Source organism: Pristiophorus japonicus, chromosome 15, assembly GCF_044704955.1.
Source record: "Pristiophorus japonicus isolate sPriJap1 chromosome 15, sPriJap1.hap1, whole genome shotgun sequence".
Lineage (NCBI taxonomy): Eukaryota > Metazoa > Chordata > Chondrichthyes > Pristiophoridae > Pristiophorus > Pristiophorus japonicus.
The window spans coordinates 53,393,056-53,408,886 of record NC_091991.1 but is presented as its reverse complement, the minus strand read 5'-3'; the positions used below and the strand labels follow the sequence as shown (position 1 = coordinate 53,408,886).

The 15,831-nt window shown below is 42.2% G+C and overlaps 1 protein-coding gene across 1 annotated transcript in view; it reads left to right on the top strand.

The window, feature by feature from the left end:
• LOC139280759 (IQ motif and SEC7 domain-containing protein 3-like) overlaps positions 1 to 15,831 on the top strand; it is a 202,802-nt gene that overhangs the window by 120,384 nt on the left and 66,587 nt on the right. Inside the window, exon 9 of the mRNA XM_070900434.1 lies at positions 2,860 to 2,952. Coding sequence (XP_070756535.1) covers positions 2,860 to 2,952 — 93 coding nt within the window. The remainder of the gene's footprint in view (positions 1 to 2,859; positions 2,953 to 15,831) is intronic.

Here is a 15,831-nt window from a genome sequence, read left to right as displayed (position 1 = left end):
AACCTTTCAGCTGTCAGGATCCGTACTTTTAACTCCTTGAACACTGGTACAAATAAACAAAAAACATTGTCAGAAAGACAGTGGCCCATACCCTGGAAGATATAAGCACTTTCCATGCCTGCATTGATCATACAAAAATACGAGCTACAGTAAGCGGACGACGCCTGCGTCTGCGAACATACAGAGGCTGAACTCCAGGACATAGTTGATGTATTTACTGAGGTGTATGAAAGCATGGGCCTTACGCTAAACATCCGTAAGACAAAGATCCTCCACCAGCCTGTCCTCGCCGCACAGCACTGCCCCCCAGTCATCAAGATCCATGGTGCAGCCCTGGACACCGTGGACCACTTCCCATATCTCGGGAGCTTCCTATCAATAAGAGCAGGCATTGATGATGAGATCCAGCACCGCCTCCAGTGCGCCAGTGCAGCCTTCGGCCAATTGAGGAAAAGAGTGTTTGAAGACCAGGCCCTCAAAACTGCCACCAAGCTCATGGTCTACAGGGCTGTAGTAATACCCGCCGTCCTGTATGGCTCAGAGACATGGGCCATATACAGCAGACACCTCAAGTCGCTGGAAAATACCACCAACGATGTCTCCTCACGATCCTACAAATCCCCTGGAAGGACAGACGCACCAACATTAGTGTCTTCGACCAGGCCAACATCCCCAGCATTGAAGCACTGACCACACTCGATCAGCTCCGCTGGGCAGGCCACATTGTTTGCATGCCAGACATGAGACTCCCAAAGCAAGTGCTCTACTCAGAGCTCCTTCATGGCAAACGAGCCAAAGGTGGGCAGTGGAAACGTTACAAGGATACCCACATAGCCTCTCTGATAAAGTGTGATATCCCCACTGACACCTGGGAGTCCCTAGCCCAAGACCACCTTCAGTGGAGGAAGTGCATCCGAGAGGGCGCTGAGCACCTCGAGTCTCAATGCGGAGAGCATGCAGAAATCAAATGCAGGCAGCGGAAAGAGCGTGCGGCAAACCAGTCCCACCCACCCCTTCCCTCAACGACTATCTGTCCCACCTTTGACAGAGTCTGTGGCTCTCGTATTGGACTGTTCAGCCACCAAACAACTCACTTCAGGAGTGGAAGCAAGTCTTCCTCGATTCCGAGGGACTGCCTATGATGATGATGACTAGGAAACCTGTAACTTTATCTTCAAACGAGAAGTGTCAAATGAGAAGGGGCGGCGAGTGGTGGCCGTGGGCAGTGTGGAGGCCCTGACCTGCGAGGGAACATCAGCGGCAGGTCAGAGCCATAAAAGGAATGGTGAGCGGCGGCCATGGGCAGCGTGGAGACTACTTCAAGGTACAGCGCGAGCTGGTGCAGGAGGGCTATGGCTGTGAAGAGTGATGTCGTCAAGCCCCAGGTTGGTGATTGGAGCGTGGGCAGATACAGCAGGAGCGGCGAGATCAGGGCAAAGGAGCGGCGAGAGACTGTAGAGGGACATGATTGGGGCCCAGGGGAGGCACGAGTTCAGGGCCAGGGACCCAGGGGTAGCACGGGCCAGCCCACACTGCAATATGTGTGTGCACTGGGTCCGTGCAGCAGAGCTGGTCTCCAGTTGTCTTGGGTAATCCTTGCCACTGGACCAAGACCTAGCTCTGTCAAGCCCGTATGGTGGCTGGTGTGCAACGGCCACCCTACATTAAAAAAATCCATGCACATGCATCTTCCACCCTTCAGGATGTAGTTTGGGTTCTCCGTTGAAACACCTGTGAACTCGTCCTTCTTTTGGCGTGGAAGCAAGTCATCCTCGTTTCGAGGGACCGCCTATGATGATGATGATTTGTCCCACCTGTGACAGGGACTGTGGTTCTCGTATTGGACTGTTCAGCACCTAAGGACTCATTTTAAGAGTGGAAGCAAGTCTTCCTCAATTCTGAGGGACTGCCTATGATGATGATGATGATGATGGATCATACAAACTATACTGTGAAATAAAACCATTTTCCCATATCGAAACAAAAATGCTGCTCATTAAATCAAGGAAATGAGCTGCTTTGATCATTTAATTTAATAACGGCAACAATTAAAACATTACTGCACAAACCTTCATTCATTTATTTATACAAATATGATGCACTGGTGTAAATGATTTTGAAATACATTTAGCTACTTGCGTGTGAAATTATTATGATTGAAAAGACACCAGGCTCTTCCTCATCCTGATACAGAATAAAGGTTCATTAAGCACTTTTTGTGAAGACTGTTGCCCTTGTAATACCTTTGTAATAAAGAGTTTAAAATAAAATGATTGTGGAGTGGGGGCAGAGGAGCAGAATCAAAGTTGCCAGCTAATTTTCCATTTTTAAAAAGCTATCCCGACTACTTTTTTTTCACTCTGCTTCCATGTAATCTTCCACATAACTGCTGTTCTGTCTCCATCAGACAGGACACCAGCCTTGTTTAAATGCCAATGGGCAATAGTTTGAAGGGTAGCTGAAGGTTCTAACAGATTATACTTATTGCAACCTGGCATCTATTTACTGCTTGCCTGTGTTCTCATTTCCCCGGTATAAGTTTATAATCAAAAGCCTTCGTGCATGGTTATTTCTGTATTTTCATCTGCTGCAGAGCGCCTTGTAGAGGGAAGTAAATTGCAATGCAGTGTGACAAGCTGGATTTAACCCATTACTATTCATCAAGAGTACAATCCAGTTCTTGGAAAAAATACCAGAGAGGAAGAAAGTTATCAGTTAATTTTTCCAAAGAAATGACTTTGGACATAAAGGAAAAGGTAGAAACAATTGGAAAAAGTAGCATTTTTTGAAAATTATAAATAAAATGATTGTCTTTAAATGAATATCAACTTTCTGGTTCATTTTAAATTCCCACTATAGGGGAGCTGGAAAAGCAACAGGGGGCAAAAACCCTTTCCACAAAGAATAATGGAGCTCAGCTTGACATACGAAACAGACCAGGATCTCCATCAGGTCAGGTTGCTTTGCTTTATACTAGAGCGACACAAAACACTACAATGATCCACTCATTGGTTAGCTCATTGAATTGTTGTAGCTTGTTTATGTTAAAGTGGTGATCTGAGAACTTGACATGTATACACCCCATATATAAAAACTGCAACTGTCTGAAGTTGCACTGGCTCATTGAACAGGACTTTCATGTTGTAGTCTTGTTGCTCAGTGACAGTGGAAGCTCCTATGTCACAGGTTTCAAAGAGTCGTTACTGAAATGTCCAAATTCTATTGAGTTTAGCTCTTGTAATTAATTGGCTGAAGCAAAATGTTCCTTATTTGTCTTTACATGTTTTGGCTCATATATAATCCAGTCATGTAAAAAAAGGATGTGTCCCTCTATTGCATGTTCTTTCATTCACGTTTCCTTTACTCTCGTTCTTTTTCTATCTCTTCCTTCTAATTCATTTCATTTCTCACTTTCTCTTGATTTGCATGTCTCTGAATCTCTCACTCAGATTCTTGCACTTGCTCTTTTTGTCGGCATTTTTATTTTTACTTTGTTCAATGTTTCACTCTCTCCCTGTTCTCTACTTCTCCTTCTCTCTCAATCTGTACTCACACACACGCACACAGACACACACACACATTCGTTCTCCTCTATAAGGCAGTGGCGCAGTGAAGATTTCAAATCATTCCTTAAACCAAGTGATCAAATGTCATCCGAATCTCAAGATGTGCCAAAGTCTCGGTGGAAGGCCTCTAGGGTGTGCGATTTTACTTTTGCCACTTCCTGCCTAGAATGGGTGGATGTCGACTGGTCGGATTTAAATGAGGCCTGGCCATTACAATTGGCCGGGTGTCATTGTGCCTCGGATGGGAAATTAGCTCTCCCTGAAATCTCCTGCCAGAAATCTGTTGGCAGTTAAAATCCAGGCCTTTGATAGTGTTTGCAGTGTATTGATGAAAAATAATTGATATAGTTTGATTCTTACAGACAGATTTACACATATATAATATACATGACATAGGGGTCAATTTTCATCTTTAGTGACTTGGACATGAAGTTGCCTGAATGCAGCACAGAGAGGAAAACGTGGCAGGGAGTAGCCCACATTAGCATGGAACAAGTTTTTCCTTCTGTTCCATTTAAATTAATGGAAGGAAAGTTAACCTATGTTTTCCTCTCTGCAGTAATGCCAAGTGATGTTTAACATCCAGGAACTAAAGATTAAAATCTACCTCATATTGATGATAGATTTTACTAGAAATCAACATAAATTACTTTAGCATAACTTGCAGCAATGATGTCACAGTTGGTAGTCATTCAGTGTGAATGTTATCAAGCATCAACACAGTAGCTCTGACTGTTGGGATCATCACTGAGTGTTTTATAGATTATCGATGTGATTTGAGTCCCTTAATTATATTCCAGCCTGTAACTCACTCCCAAGTTATTTGCTGTCATTCTCTGTATAAACCATTAAACCTTTCAATTAGATTCCAACCTTTAATTTACTTCCAAAACCCTATTTTTCAATGCATAAATCACCTGAACCCTTCGACTGTATTAACACTTTGTAATCACTTTCAAGTATCTATTATTCTGATTAATTATATAAATATTGACTGTAGTTGAGTCAACTGTTCCACTATTGACTTGAGTGTTTCTGAAATTACTGAAAGTGTTATAATGCTGAAACTAAGAACAAATAGTTAAACCAATGGTCCAAAAGCTGTATTCAATGGCCCTGAATTTGCGATCGGTATGATGACATACTCCAAGAGTTTGCCGCCATGCCGTCTTTGAAATTGACCGCAAGTTTTGGATTTTGCTTGCGATCTATCAAGTTCTGACTAGACAGATAATCCGCTGCGACTTTCAAGTCCTCATTGAAATGATGTGCTGGTGAAAGGCACCTATTGTGCATTAATTACCCTAAACATTTTTACTGCTGGTTCAAACAGGCGCAGGAGCCTGTTGCACGCCTTAAGAGTAATTTTGAACTAAGTTTATGCTGTAGCCCATAAAAAGCATCCTAATCAAGTTTTATGGTTCCTATCCAGACGCCAGAAACATTCAACTATCTGCTAGAGTGTACTAAAGTTTTAATAATTATTTGATATCTATGCATTTAGGTTAAACTGTGCAAATCAAAATAACTTCAATTTACTGTGTTAGGTAAAACTTCATTTGGAAAGTGCAGCAGGAACAGTAAAATAAAACAAGGGCAGCTGCTAATTACATTTATTGGGACCATCTTTCTTTGGATAGGCTTTGTGCCAAACAGCAGAAGACAAACCATTGTATAAATAAACAAAATACATATAATTTGCATTTGCTAATCACAATCACTTCTTTTGTGATTCACAATGCACATTATTAAATGAAAATCTGAATGTTTAATATCATTCCGAAAGTCATGCATGCCCACAAACTAAGGAAAGTGTGTTCAATAATCAATTAGATTCAGCGGGGCAATTTGATGGACTTTCTGCAAAGCTTAATGCTGTCCTATTGGAGATTTCTGATTGGCTAAGAGTCAGGCACCGCCAATGTGATCCCAGGTACACTTATGCACAGCAGTGTGCCCCTGAGATCCGTAGGCCACTATGCTACGCAGCATTTCAAAGCAACTTCTCAAAGGGGGTTCGCAGCAGGTAAGTGTGGATTCCGTTCAGAGGCGTACTCCTCAGTTATATTGGTATTGTAAAACATAGATAATGCTAATTCCCATGCAGTTGAATGCAGAAAAGATATAGATGATACTGCACAATACAAGACCTTTCCTTCCCCTATGACATAACTTATGTGATTAAACAGGCATAGTCAACAAAAGAGGTGAAAGTATACAACTAAAAGAAAGGGCTTATACAAATGCAAAGAATAGTGACGATCCCGCATATGGGAGAGATATAAAGAACAGTAAAAGGATACAAAGAAAGAGCTGAGAAAAGGGATTACTAGAAAAAACTTGCGAGGGTTATCAAGAACACCACTGAAGGGTTTTACAAGTATATTAAGAGACAGAGGGTGGTTAAGAGTAATATGGGCCCCTTAAAGACAAATTCGGGTGATATTGTCATTAAAAATAATGAAATGGCAGACTTGCTAAATCATGACTTTGTATTGGTCTTTATGGTAGAGGAAGGCGATAAAGTATCAGAGATATGAGAAAAACTAAAATTAATGGGGGAACTTCCTAGATTTCCTAGAGAAAATAATGAGACTAAAGATAGACAAATCCCCAGGTCCCGATGGTTTCCACCCCAGGATATTAAAAGAAGTAGGTGAGGAAATTGTAGAGCTTTAGTCATGATCTTCCAAAACTCTCTTGATTCAGGAATTGTCCCCTTGGATTGGAAAATTGCCAATGTCACTCCATAGGGTGGGAGAGACAAATCGGGAAATGATGGACCTATTAGTCCAACATCGGTTGTGGGGAAGTTAGAATCTGTTATTAGGGACCGAGTGACTGAGCACTTGAACAAATATGCATTGAGCAGAGAAAGCCAGCATCGATTTGTAATGGGTAAGTCATGTCTAACTAACCTAGTTGAATTTTTAGAGGAGGTCACTATTATGCTAGACAAGAGAGTGTCTATGAATGTTATTTAAATGGACTTCCAGAAGGGATTTGCAAAATGGAAGTGCATAGAAATAGAGGCAACTTTTTTGACGTGGGTACGGAGTTGATTAAGAGGTAGGAGACAGAGAGTAGGGATAAAGGGTATGTACTCCAATTGGCAGGATGTGACTAGTGGTGTCCTCCAGCGATCTATACTGGGGTCTCAGCTTTTTTCACTATATTTATAAATAACTTGGATGAAGAAATAGAGAATTGAATATTGAAGTATATCCAAGCTTGCTGATGACACTAAGTTAGATGGCACAGTAAATAGTGTAGAATGGAACTGAATGTTGCAAAGGGACAAAAACTGTGGCAGATGGAGTGCAATTTAGGAACTTCCGAGGTCATCCACTTTGGACCTAAGAAAGATAGACTGAAGTATGTTCTAAATGGTGAGAGGCTAGGAACTATGGATGAGCTTAGAATTAGTGGTCCCTGTACAGAAATCACTAAAAACTCGTGGATGTAATGTCTGTAGCTCCACACTGTGGACTCCTGTGGCACTGCAGCCAGTGCTGTTTATAATAAAGGGACCAGGTCACCTGACTGGTGACTTCTGGAAGATTCTGCCATCTTAAGGCTGTGTGTGCTGTGAGCTCCCTAAAATATCACAATGGCAGCGAAGATGGGATTAAGCAGATAAAACAAAGCTGCAATTTTTGTTAGTGAAGGATTCAGCCAGCCGACAGAGAGATTTTGAGAGCTTCTCTGTTTTGATTAACAGTTACACATCCAAGGCAAATTACAAGCACACTTGTTTGAACTGCCAGAGTCCAGATGGCCGCGCCTATGGGGGTAATAGGGCATTTGGGAGAATTTCAACATGACCGTGAAAGTTTCAGAGCGTATGTGGAGCGGCTAGAAATGTTTTTCACTGCAAATAATATCATCAACGTCCCCGATGATGAAAACCATAATTGGGTGGTGTTGGAACAACAAAGGGCTATTTTCTGAACTGAAGCAGGGCCCGAGGTGTATGAAACCTTTAAAAATGAGCTTCTACCTGACAAACCAAAGGACACAACTCTTAAGCAGATTCTGCACTACAGCCCCAAACCCTTGAAAATTGCTGAAAGTTATCTTTTCGCAATACGAGATCAGTTAATTGAAAAAAATATCAGTGTGGGTACTAAGTAGCGTTACAAAAGCTGTCTAGTCTCTGTAATTTCGGAAACTTTCAAGACCGAGCATTGCGTGACCGCTTTGTTTGTGGGATGAAAAATGATGCGATCAGAAGAAACGCCTAACTTGACTTTTGATTTAGCTTGTCAGACAGCTATGCCAATGAGCATGGCCGACCATTATTCCCGAGAATTTCAGACTATTTTCAGTTGTCAGACAACCGAGGTGAATCGCCTGTAGGTTAAAAGTAAAAGGCGGTTGGGCCCCAAAGTCTCAGAAACTGGCAATGGTAACAGAGTATTGAAGTCCTGCTCTCGGTGCCTGGGACAACACATTGCTCAAAGTTGTCCATATGTGAAGGCAGAGTGTTTCTTCTCCAGGATAACTGGGCATCTTGCAAAGGCATGACGACTGAAGGGTAAACCAGCTTTCAAAGCTATGAGCAGAAATCCCCAGAGACTACATAGCATGGAAGAAAAACAACAGGACGAGGAGATGTTAGAGCTAAACATCATCAGGGGCACGAGGTTAACTAACAGCGATTCAAAAATTAGCATAATCCAAATAGATGTTGCAAGAATCAAGATACCCATGGAAATTGACACTGGTGCATCCGTGAGTATAATACCGGAGTCGCTATATCTCGACAAATTGCGTGATTTCCCATTGGAGAAAGCCAAGATAGAGCTGCGAGGCTACTCGGGAGAGAACATTCCTCTGGTAGGTCATATCACCGTACCGGTGAAATACAAGGATCAACTTCAGAGCTTGCTTTTAATAGTAGTGGCAGGAGACAAGCCTGCCTTACTAGGAAGAAATTGGTTGGGATCACTGAAGCTGGATTGGAGTGAGATTTTTCGTGTTGAAACAAGATTTGCATCAAAGGATGATGTCATCAAGAATTATCCGAAGGTGTTCTGCGAAACAGGCAATCCAATCCAAGGCTTCAAGGCGGGTGTCAGGGTACAGAAGGCCGCTAGATCGGTTTACTGCAAGCCATGTTCCATACCATATGCACTCAAAGAGAAAGTTGAGCAAGAACTCAAAAGACTAGAGACTGAGAACATTATTTCTAAGATAGAGCTATGTAATTGGGCTACATCCATTGTTGTTGTACCTAAGTCCGATGATAAAGTAAGATTGTGTGGTGATTATAAAGTAACCGTAAACCAGGTTCTAGAGGGTAATGTCTCCAATACATTGCCAAATGTAGAAGATTTATTCACAACACTGACAGGTGGTCAGATCTTCTCAAAGTTGGATCTTACGAATGCCTACTTACAGCTTGAACTAGATGAGTCCAAGTCATGCTTGACTATAAGTACTCATCTAGGCCTGTATCAATTTAATAGGCAACCATTTGCAGTGTCTTCCGCCCCTGCCATTTTCCAGGGGGTGATGAACCAGATTTTGCAAGGTGTTGAAGGGATAGTATGTTATTTAGATGACATACTAATTTCAGCACCAAATAGGCAAATTCATTATAACATATTGAATGATGTCCTCAAACGGCTAGAGAAGCACAGAGTGTGAGTGTCTTCTCGCAAGTGTGAGTTATTTCAAAACTCAGTGGAGTACTTAGGGCACAGAGTAGACAAAGATGGTTTACATCCAACCAAGGGAAAGCTGGATGCAATCAGAAATGCACCCCCTCACAAGAATATCATTGCCCTTCGATAATTTTTGGGTCTTTTGAACTATTATGGGAAGTTCCTACCAAATTTGACTACAGTGTTACATCCACTGAATGAACAATTGAAAAAACAGGTTGATTGGAAGTGGTCAGAAGAAAGCGATACAGCATTCAAGGAGTGTAAAAGCAGCTTGGTAGAGAGCACCATGTTAGTTCACTATGATGTATCTAAGGAGATCAGGCTAGCATGTGATGCCTCTCCGTATGGATTTGGGCAGTAATCTCTCATGTATTACGTAATGGGGAGGAGAGACCAATTGCTTTTGCTTCACGCACTCTCAGTGCCAGTGAGCGTAATTATGTGCAAATTGAAAGGGAAGCTTTGACATTAATTTTTGGGGTCAAGAAGTTCCACAAATACTTGTATGGTCATAGGTTTACCATCGTTACAGACCATAAGCCCCTAACAGCAATCCTCCATCCAAAGTCCCCAGTTCCAACATTAGCTGCAGCCCGAATGCAGAGATAAGCTTTGATGTTGTCAGCATATACATATGATGAATATAGATGATCAGCTGATCACAGTACTGCTGATGCTATGTCTAGATTGCCTTCCCCATCACAAGTTATACCCAATGGGGAAGAAGTGTTTTATTTTTCATACATGGATGAACTGCCTGTCACAGCTGGAGAGATTGGTAGAGCAACCAAACATGACCCAGTTATGTCAAAGGTGCATGATTACATCGCAAATGGCTGGCCAAACCAGGTATCAGACAAAGATATTCATCCATTCTTCATTTCTAGGAATGAATTATCAGTCGATAAAGATTGTATCATGTGGGGTGCAAGAGTGGTTATACCAAATAAATTCAGGTCCAACTTATTAGGAGACCTCCATAACCAGCACCTGGGAATGTGCTTGACCAAAAGTTTTGCATGCAGTTACTTATGGTGGCCAGGTCTTGATAAAGATGTAGAGTACATCATCAGACAGTGGATGACATGTCAATCGGTAAGCAAGCAACCACCATCATTACCATTACAGCCATGGAAATGGCCTCCCAGGGTGTGGCAAAGGCTACATATCGATTTTGCTGAGCAAGAAGGACAACAATTGTTTATTGTGATTGATAGCCATTCGAAGTGCGTTGAGGTGTTTCCAATGTGGAAAATAACAAGAAATACATTAGACATTTTACAGATTATTTTCTTAATTTGGCCTCCCAGAAGAAATTGTTTCTGATAATGGACCACAATTTAGTTCAGAAGAATTTGCACAGTTCACGAGCAAAAATGGTGTGAAACATACCAAGGTTGCACCGTACCATCCTGCTTCAAATGGTGCAGCAGAGCGGACTGTACAAATTGTAAAACGTGCCCTTATCAAACAGATGTTGGATCTAAATCCAAACAAACGACAGTTGTCATTCGGCCACAAATTGGCTAATTTCCTCATTACGTATCATAGAAAATAGAAAATAGGTGCAGGAGCAGGCCATTCAGCCCCTCTAGCCTGCACCGCCATTCAACGAGTTCATGGCTGAACATGAAACTTCAGTACCCCCTTCCTGCTTTCTCGCCATACCCCTTGATCCCTCGAGGAGTAAGGATTTCATCTAACTCCCTTTTGAATATATTTAGTGAATTGGCCTCAACTACTTTCTGTGGTGGAGAATTCCACAGGTTCACCACTCTCTGGGTGAAGAAGTTTCTCCTCATCTCGGTCCCAAATGGCCTACCCCTTATCCTTAGACTGTGACCCCTGGTTCTGGACTTCCCCAACATTGTGAACATTCTTCCTGCATCTAACCTGTCTAAACCCGTCAGAATTTTAAACGTTTCTATGAGGTCCCCTCTCATTCTTCTGAACTCCAGTGAATACAAGCCCAGTTGATCCAGTCTTTCTTGATAGGTCAGTCCCACCATCCCGGGAATCAGTCTGGTGAATCTTCGCTGCACTCCCTCAATAGCAAGAATATCCTTCCTCAAGTTAGGAGACCAAAACTGTACACAATACTCCACGTGTGGCCTCACCGAGGCCCTGTACAACTGTAGCAACACCTCCCTGCCCCTGTACTCAAATGCCCTCGCTATGAAGGCCAACATGCCATTTGCTTTCTTAACCGCCTGCTGTACCTGCATGCCAACCTTCAATGACTGATGTACCATGACACCCAGGTCTCGTTGCACCTTCCCTTTTCCTAATCTGTCACCATTCAGATAATAGTCTGTCTCTCTGTTTTTACCACCAAAGTGGATAACCTCACATTTATCCACATTATACTTCATCTGCCATGCATTTGCCCACTCACCTAACCTATCCAAGTCACTCTGCAGCCTCATAGCATCCTCCTCACAGCTCACACTGCCACCCAACTTAGTGTCATCCGCAAATTTGGAGATACTACATTTAATCCCCTCGTCTAAATCATTAATGTACAATGTAAACAACTGGGGCCCCAGCACAGAACCTTGCGGTACCCCACTAGTCACTGCCTGCCATTCTGAAAAGTACCCATTTACTCCTACTCTTTGCTTCCTGCCTGACAACGAGTTCTCGATCCACGTCAGCACACTACCCCCAATCCCATGTGCTTTAACTTTGCACATTAATCTCTTGTGTGGGACCTTGTCGAAAGCCTTCTGAAAGTCCAAATATACCACATCAACTGGTTCTCCTTTGTCCACTTTACTGGAAACATCCTCAAAAAATTCCAGAAGATTTGTCAAGCATGATTTCCCTTTCACAAATCCATGCTGACTTGGACCTATCATGTCACCATTTTCCAAATGCGCTGCTATGACATCCTTAATAATTGATTCCATCATTTTACCCACTACTGAGGTCAGGCTGACCGGTCTATAATTCCCTGTTTTCTCTCTCCCTCCTTTTTTAAAAAGTGGGGTTACATTGGCTACCCTCTACTTGATAGGAACTGATCCAGAGTCAATGGAATGTTCGAAAATGACTGTCAATGCATCTGCTATTTCCAAGGCCACCTCCTTAAGTACTCTGGGATGCAGTCCATCAGTATCGTAATATTTCTCACGCAACTACTGGTAAAACACCAGAAGAATTGTTTCTCAAACGACAGCCACGAACCAGATTCTCATTGTTAAACCCAAACTTGGCACAGTCCGTAGAAGAGACACAATTAAGACAGAAAGAGAATCATGATAGAGGTAGAGTAAAAGAGAGAAGTTTGAAATTAATTCAGAAGGTGAGAGTGAAGAACCATCACCATAAATGGTTAAAGTGATTACATAAGAACATAAGAACATAAGAATTTGGAACAGGAGTAGGCCATCTAACCCCTCGAGCCTGCTCCGTCATTCAACAAGATCATGGCTGATCTGGCCGTGGACTCAGCTCCCTGCTTTTGTACTCCATCCCTCTCGCAATGAAGGCCAACATTCCATTCGCCTTCCTGATTACCTGCTGCACCTGCAAACTAACTTTTTGGGATTCATGCACAAGGACCCCCAGGTCCCTCTGCACCGCAGCATGTTGTAATTTCTCCCCATTCAAATAATATTCCCTTTTACTGTTTTTTTTTCCAAGGTGGATGACCCCACATTTTCCAACATTGTATTCCATCTGCCAAATCTTAGCTCATTCACTTAACCTATCTAAATCTCTTTGCAGCCTCTCTGTGTCCTCTACACAACCCGCTTTCCCACTAATCTTTGTGTCATCTGTAAATTTTGCTACACTACACTCTGTCCCCTCTTCCAGGTTATCTATGTATATTGTAAACAGTTGTGGTCCCAGCACCGATCCCTGTGGCACACCACTAACCACCGACTTCCAACCCGAAAAGGACTCATTTATTCCGACTCTCTGATTTCCGTTAGCCAGCCAATTCTCTATCCATGCTAATACATTTCCTCTGACTCCGCGTACTTTTATCTTCTGCAGTAACCTTTTGTGTGGCACCTTATCGAATGTCTTTTGGAAATCTAATACACCACATCCATCGGTACACCTCTATCCACCATGCTCGTTACATCCTCAAAGAATTCCAGTAAATTAGTTAAACATGATTTCCCCTTCATGAGTCCATGTTGCGTCTGCTTGATTGCACTATTCCTATCTAGATGTCCCGCTATTTCTTCCTTAATGATAGCTTCAAGCATTTTCCCCACTACAGATGTTAAACTAACTAGCCTATAGTTACCTGCCTTTTGTCTGCCCCCTTTTTTAAACAGAGGCGTTACATTAGCTGCTTTCCAATCCGCTGGTACCTCCCCAGAGTCCAGAGAATTTTGGGAGATTATAACGAATGCATCTGCTATAACTTCCGCCATCTCTTTTAATACCCTGGGATGCATTTCATCAGGACCAGGGGACTTGTCTACCTTGAGTCCCATTAGCCTGTCCAGCACTACCCCCCTAGTGATAGTGATTATTTCAAGGTCCTCCCTTCCCACATTCCCGTGACCAGCAATTTTTGGCATGGTTTTTGTGTCTTCCACTGTGAAGACCGGAGCAAAATAATTGTTTAAGGTCTCAGTCATTTCCACATTTCCCATTATTAAATCCCCCTTCTCATCTTCTAAGGGACCAACATTTACTTTAGTCACTCTTTTCCGTTTTATATATCGGTAAAAGCTTTTACTATCTGTTTTTATGTTTTGCGCAAGTTTACTTTCGTAATCTATCTTTCCTTTCTTTATTGCTTTCTTAGTCATTCTTTGCTGTCGTTTAAAATTTTCCCAATCTTCTAGTTTCCCACTAACCTTGGCCACCTTATACGCATTGGTTTTTAATTTGATACTCTCCTTTAGTTCCTTGGTTATCCACGGCTGGTTATCACTTCTCTTACCGCCCTTCTTTTTCACTGAAATATATTTTTGTTGAGCACTATGAAAGAGCTCCTTAAAAGTCCTCCACTGTTCCTCAGTTGTGCCACCGTTTAGTCTGTGTTTCCAGTCTACTTTAGCCAACTCTGCCCTCATCTCACTGTAGTCCCCTTTGTTTAAGCATAGTACACTCGTTTGAGACACTACTTCCTCACCCTCAATCTGTATTACAAATTCAACCATACTGTGATCACTCATTCTGAGAGGATCTTTTACTAGGAGATCGTTTATTTTTCCTGTCTCATTACACAGGACCAGATCTAAGATAGCTTGCTCCCTTGTAGGTTCTGTAACATACTGTTCTAAAAAACAATCTCGTATGCATTCTATGAATTCCTCCTCAAGGCTACCCCGTGCGATTTGATTTGACCAATCGATATGTAGGTTAAAATCCCCCATGATTACTGCCATTCCTTTTTCACATGCCTCCATTATTCCCTTGATTATTGTCCGCCCCACCGTGAAGTTATTATTTGGGGGCCTATAAACTACACCGACCAGTGACTTTTTCCCCTTACTATCTCTAATCTCCACCCACAATGATTCAACATTTTGTTCATTGGAGCCAATATCATCTCTCACAACTGCCCTGATATCATCCTTTATTAACAGAGCTACCCCAACTCCTTTCCCTTCTTGTCTATCTTTCCGAATTGTCAGATACCCCTGTATGTTTAATTCCCAGTCTTGGCCACCCTGCAACCACGTTTCTGTAATGGCCACCAAATCATACCCATTTGTAATGATTTGTGCCGTCAACTCATTTACTTTATTTCGAATGCTGCGTGCGTTTAGGTAGAGTGTTTTAATACTAGTTTTTAAATCTAATGATTTTTAGTTTTGACCACTCCTTCAGCCCCTTTATATTCATACATATTGTCCCTTCCTATCACCTTGTGGTTTACACTTACCCCAGTGCTACTCTGCTCTGTTGCCTCCTGCCTTTTGCATTCTTTCTTGGGGTCCTGTTCATCTGAGCTCTCACCCACTCTAACTAGCTCAGAGCCCTCTCCTGGGTTCTGAATACTCCTCGCATTGAGGCACCGAGCTTTCATGCTTGCCTTTTTATTACACTTTGACCCTTTAGAATTTTGCTGTGCAGTGGCCCTTTTTGCTTTTTGCCTTGGGTTTCTCTGCCCTCCACTTTTACTCATCTCCTTTCTGTCTTTTGCTTTTGTCTCCATTTTGTTTCCCTCTGTCTTCCTGCATTGGTTACTAGGAGTGGTGAAGATATGTGATCCTTGCACATATTTGGTCAAGATGTTTGATCATGGATGGGTTAGGTTTGTTCACGTTGATCATATTTTACCTACAGATGTAGAAGTAGTTGAAGGTGCGAATGATTCAATTATTCCTGACTCATCAGATAGTTTTGATACACCAGTAGCATATTCTACATCCAATGTACTGGAAACAAATCCAAGAGAAATTCAGAATTTAAGTCTGAGTCCGAGTCAGGCAAACAAACAATCTGAAGTTAGAGAGAGTTCAATTGGAAATCAAGGTTATCCCTTGGAGGAAAACTTTCCTCGGGATCAGCCTCGAATGAGTTTAAATTCGATACCATGTTTGGAAGGTTCTGTTTGAGAGCGAAGGTATCCTCTTCAAAACAGAAAACAAGTGGTTCAGCTTGATTTGTAAATATGG